At 39.2% G+C, this 6000-nt stretch overlaps 1 protein-coding gene across 1 annotated transcript in view; it reads left to right on the top strand.

The window, feature by feature from the left end:
• The first annotated feature begins 352 nt into the window (after window positions 1-352).
• LOC130829835 (40S ribosomal protein S27-like) overlaps window positions 353-6000 on the top strand; it is a 39802-nt gene continuing 34154 nt past the window's right edge. The window contains exon 1 of the mRNA XM_057696411.1: window positions 353-574. Within this exon, the coding sequence (XP_057552394.1) occupies window positions 353-574 (222 nt within the window). The remainder of the gene's footprint in view (window positions 575-6000) is intronic.

Raw genomic sequence — 6000 nt, 5'->3', positions numbered from 1 at the left:
ACTGAGTGTGACATGAGAGCAAAAGACAGGAGTTAGTATGGCTACAAAGGTTTTGGGCTGATGTACTGGAAGAATGGAGTTGCCATTTACTGAGATGGGGAAGACTGAAAGAGGAGAAGGTTTGGGTCAAAAACCAGGAGTTTGGGCCTGTCAAGTTAAAATGCCCGTTAGAAATTTGCTTCAGTTTGTTTCTCAGTTCCAATACATGCTCTGTGATAAACAACAAAACATTTCTAATCTTTTCTCCTTTAAAGTAAGCACAGTGTTTAGCTTTCTTAGTAGAAGGCACTGGAGGGACATTGCTGGAGGCTTTTCCTCCTGGTGTTTCTGGTGGAGACTGGACATTGGCGGTATGGGTATGAGGACATCCAGTGGAGCTGCTTCAGCCCTGGGACCAGGATTTGACCCCTATATGACATTGGAGCCTCAGCCTGGCAATAAGTATTTTGCAAACCTCTTGAAGTGGAAATCAGAGCCCCCACACTCTCTGAGGCCCTTCTTCATCTACCCGCATTCTGTCTCCCTCTGCATGTCACTGGGTGCTGGTTACTTATTCCCACCTGCACCTCAAAGAGTAGTCTGTTGCTTGTCCAGCAACTGTAGACTTGGTCTGGCTTTCTCTACTATCTGGTAGGCTGAGCCACATCTTCTCCAACAAGGTCTGAACCTCTTCTAAAGTTGTCTTTCCTTTTGGTACTCTCCCTAAGCCCTATGGTACCATATGTGACATAGTTGCTCTTTTATAGTAGGTTGTAATTCTTTATTTTAAATTTCCCCATTTAACCTGTTACATGGTTTCTTTCTTCTGATTGGACACAGACTGCTATAACCTCCAGGTGGAGAGGTGTGGAGGCAATTGGTTACATAAGTTTGGAGCTCACAGGAGAGGTCCAAGATGGGGATACAAATTTGGAACCATGAGCATATAGATAATGGTAAAAGCATTGAGACTGGAGTAGCTCTCAAAGGGAATTAATATAGAGATAAAAGATATAAAACTGAACCAAAATTTAGAGGAAGAGGAAATAAGGAGAAAGTAGCAAAGGAGTTTTAGGATTCCTGAGAAGGAGTCCTAAGGAGCAGGAGAGAGAAAGGAAGGGAGGGAAAGAGGGAGGAAGGGATGGGGAGAGAGTGAGGGAGGGAAATAAAGAGGGAGAGAGAGATAGAGATAGGAAGGAAGGGAGGGAGGGAGGGAAGGAGGGAGGGAGGGGGGAGGGAGATGGATTCAGGAAGAGAATATGATCAACTGTGTTAGATGTAGCTGGTTGGTCAGTTAAAAAAATGGTGGATAATTGGCCATTGAGTTAGGCACTATGAAGGTCTTTGGTGATAACAATAGTTTTGGTAGAGTGGAAGGAGTTAATTCTAATTGGAGAAGGTTTATGGGAGAATGTAACAATGAAACTATAGACAGTGAGTACATAAAATCTCTTAAAGAGTTTTTCTTTGAAACAGGGAAAATAAAGGTTAATGGATGGAGGAGAGTGTGGGGTCAAGGGGAGGGTTCTCTTCTTTTAAGTGACAAATTAAAATACAATATTTTTTATGCTAATGGAAAGGTTCTGGTAGGAGGGGGAAAACAGTGAAGATGGGGGAGAGAAAGGGAAGAAATGGATTCTGGAGCAATGTCTGAAGAGAAGAGAGAGGATGAAACACAGTGTACCGGTGATAGGGCTCATCCATAGTCACAGAAGAGAAGAGGAAATACCTAGGGACAAATGCTGAGTGAACAGATTTAGTGGTGGAAGAATGTAGACTTGTTCTTTTGATTAAATCTATTTTGTTAGTGAAATAAGAGATTAAGTCATTAGCTGAGATTAAAGATACACTGGCAGAATCTGCTTGATGAACTTATTGTGGAACTCTGGAGTCTATTGAAAGCTTGAAACTTCCAGAGGATGGCTTATACAGCAAATTTTGGTTATTTTAAGTCAATTTTAGCTCTTAGTTCAGTAGTGGCTATCCATCTCTCACCCCTAGCCCCATGGAAAACAGCTGGGCACAAATTCTTGCAGCAACTTGCATGCTGCTTGCAGGAGCCAATGTAGACCCTGTCCACCATACCAAGGATTTGTGCTTTGATGTTGATCACTGCTTCTGATTGCAGAGATGCTGATGCAGAGGCAGGAAACCATTGTTGCATTCCCCCTTCCCCATTGTTGTAAGTATCTTTCCTAACAGCTGAAATGACTACCAGGGCACTGAAGAGATTTTCCCTTTCATTTTTCACTTTTTACCCTTTTGGGAGCCATATATTTTTGTTTGAAAGCAGTAATATATAGTGGGGGATTTAGAAGGTCACCATGTATGCCCAGGAAAGCACAGACTTAGAAAAGACCTAGGAAGACCTTAAGTCTACACCTCAGGCTGATTACTGACACAGAGACACCATACAACAATAAAAAGTGAAACAAAACAAAATAGCAAACCCTGGAGAAGAGGGAGAATCTGATCTTCAGAGTTACCACATTGTAGGATTCAAATGTCCATATTTTTTTAAAAAAAATCACAAGGCTTATAAAGAAATAGGAGGAAAAAAAATAAATAAAAACTATCCCTGAAAAGAGCAGATGGCTGACTTACTAGGCAAAGATTTTCAAGTAACTATCCTAAAGATGCTCAAAGAGCTAAAACAAGATGTGGATAAAGTCAAGATAATGATGTATGAACACAATGGAAGTATTAATAAAGAGCTAAAAACATAGAAAGCTAAAAGCTTTTCCTGTAAAATCAGGAACAAGATAAGGATGCTCACTCTTGCCACTTTTATTTAACATAGTACTGGAAGTCCTAGCCACAGCAATAAGAGAGAAAAATAAATAAAAGGCATCCAAATTGGAAGGAAAGAAGTAAAACTATCACTATTTACAGATGACATGAAACTATGTATAGAAAACCCTAAAGTCTTCACCAAAAAACTATTAGAATTAATCAATGAAGTCAGTAAATTTGCAGGATACATGATTAATATACATGTATTTATTATTGCTTTTCTATACACTAATAATGAAATATCAGAAAGAGAAAGTAAGAAAATAATTCCATTTAAAATTTCATCAAAAGGAATAATATACCTGGAGATGAAACTTAACCAAGGAGGTGAAAGACCTATACTCTGAAAACTGTAAAACATTGATGAAGGTAATTGAAGATAATACAAAGAAATGGAAAGATATCCAATGTTCATGGACTGGAATAATGAATATTGTTAAAATTACCACACTACCCAAAGCAAGCTACATGTTTAATGCAATACCTGTTAAAATACACATGACATTCTTCACAGAATTAGAACAAATAATCCTAAAATTTATGTGGAACCACAAAAGACCCTGAATAGCCAAAGCAATCCTAAGAAAAAAGAACAACTGGAGGGACTATGTTCCCTGACTTCAGACTATACTACAAATCTACAGTAATCAAAACAGTATGGTATTAGCACAAAGCAGACACATAGATCAATGGGACAAAATAGAGAGCCCAGAAATAAACCCATACCCTTATGTTCAATTAATCTATGACAAAGGAGGCAAGAATATACAATGAGGAAAAAACAGTCTCTTCAGTTAGTGATGCTGGGAAAACTGGTCAGCTACATGTAAAAGAATGAAATTGGAACATTTTCTCACAGCATATACACAAAGTAACCTCAAAATAGATTAAATACATATGTAACTAACTGTAAGACTAGAAACCATAAAACTCCTAGAAGAAAATATAGACAGAATGCTCTTTGACATAAATAGCAGCAATATGTTTTTAGATTTGTGTCCTAAGGCAAAGGAAACAAAAGCAACAGTAAACAATTGGAACCTAAGTAAACTTAAAAAGCTTTTGCACAGCAAAGGAAACTACTGACAAAATGAAAAGGCAATCTACTGAATGGGAGAAAAATATTTGCAAATGATATGATTGAGGAGTTAATATCCAAAATAATATAAACAGCCCATACAACTCAATATCAAATAATTTTTGTCAATTTGATTGCTTTGTATCTTGGTGTATTCCTCCTTGGCTTTATCCTGCCTGGTACTCTCTGTGCTTTCTGGACTTAGGTGATTGTTTCCTTTTCCATGTTAGGGAAGTTTTTAGCTAATACCTTTTCAAATATTTTATCAGGTCCTCTCTCTCTCTCTTCTCCTTCTGTGATCTCTATAATGCGAATGTTGGTATGTTTAATGTTGTCCCAGAGGTCTTAGTCTGTCTTCATTTCTTTTTTTTTTTCTTTATTCTGTTCCACAGCAGTGATTTCCACCATTCTGTCTTCCAGCACACGTATGGATTCTTCTGCCTCAGTTGCTCTGCTATTGATTCCGTCTAGTGTAATTTTCATTTCAGTTATTGTATTGTTCATCTCTGTTTGTTTGTTCTTTAGTCTTCTAGGTCTTTGTTAAACATTTCTTGAATCTTCTTCATCTGTGCCACTTTTTTTTCTGAGATCTTGGATCATCTTCACTATTATTACTCTGAATTCTTTTTCAGGAAGATTGCCTGTCTCCACTTCATTTAGTTATTCTTCTGGGGGTTTATCTTGTTCCATCATCTGGGACATATTCTTCTGCCATCTTATTCTGTCTGACTTTCTGTGATTGTGATTTCTGTTCTGCAAGCTGCAGGATTGTAGTTTTTCTTGCTTTTGCTCTCTTCCCTCTGGTGGATGAGGCTGGTCTAAGAGGCTTGTGCAGGCTTCCTGGAGGGAGGAACTGGTTCCTGTCCACTGGTGGGTGGAGCTGGGTCTTTTCCCTCTGGTGGGCAGGGCTATGCTCAGGAAGACTTTGAACAGCATGTCTGCTGATGGGTGGGGCTGTGTTCCTGCCCTGTTGGTTGTTTGGCCTGAGCTGTCCCAGCATTAGAGCCTGCAGGCTGTTGGGTGGGGCTAGATCTTGGGGAGAAAATCACAGCCTCCAGGGGGGCTCATGCCAATAAGTACTCACCAGAACTGCCACTGCCAATGTCTTTGTCCCCACAGTCAGCCACAGCCACCCCCTGCCTCTGCAGGAGACCCTCTAATACTAGCAGGTAGGTCTGGCCCAGTCTCTTATGAGGTTACTGCTTTTGTCCCTGGGTGTTGGTGTGCACAAGACCTTGTATGCCCCCTCCAAGAATGGAGTTCTATTTTTGTTTCCCACAGTTCTGTGGAATTCCTGCAATCAAACCCTGCTGTCCTTCAAAGCCAGATTCTCTGGGGGCTCCTCCTTCCATGGTAACTATAAAGACAGTAAGTAGGATAATGGTTTCCTGGGTCTGGGGAGAGTGGAGAATGGGTAACTATCATTTAATGGGTAGAGAGTTTCAGTTTTGCAAGTTGAAACAAAGTTCTGGAAATGGATGGTAGTGATGATGACTGTATAACAGTGTGAATATACTTAATGCCATTGAACAGTACTCTCAAAAATGGTTAAAGTGATAAATTTTATGTTATGTATATTTTACCCCAATTTAAAAAATAAAAAGTTAAAATAGAGTTGGTAGTATGAATTTAAGATGAGAACATTCATTATTGTTTTGTGTCTTTTCTGTACTCTAGTTTATTTGTGTGGATGCAGGCACAGATTCAGCAAAGATTTGAGTTTCTCCAGGTTGTAAGACAATAAGGTTATGTGAGAAAAGGGTCAAAGAGTTAAGAGTACATAAAAGATGATGTTAATGACTGATTGTGGAGTGTAAGCTGATCACTAAAACTCTAGCCAGGCTGGTAACAGGAGGAAGTAGGAAACAGCAAAGGGATCCTGATCCCAATAAGCCAACTTCCTTTAAACAATCTTCTTCTAAATCCCAAATACTTACATTTTAGTGGCCAGACTTAGGCATATGCTATACATAACTGTAAGGGGTTCAGGAATATCTTTTTTTTTTTTTTTTATTCTGAGGAGCCATGTGTCCTGCTAAAGCTTATGCTGCTATTAACTAGAGAAGAAGGGGAGAATGCATCTATAAAGCTACTAGCCTCTTCTGTCACAGTATGAAATAGTGTCCTGCTTAATGAGTTTCTTTGGGAAA

This window comes from Hippopotamus amphibius, chromosome 10, assembly GCF_030028045.1.
Source record: "Hippopotamus amphibius kiboko isolate mHipAmp2 chromosome 10, mHipAmp2.hap2, whole genome shotgun sequence".
NCBI classification, from domain to species: domain Eukaryota; kingdom Metazoa; phylum Chordata; class Mammalia; order Artiodactyla; family Hippopotamidae; genus Hippopotamus; species Hippopotamus amphibius.
Note: the sequence above shows the minus strand (reverse complement) of the source record. Positions and strands in the feature narration are given on the sequence as shown.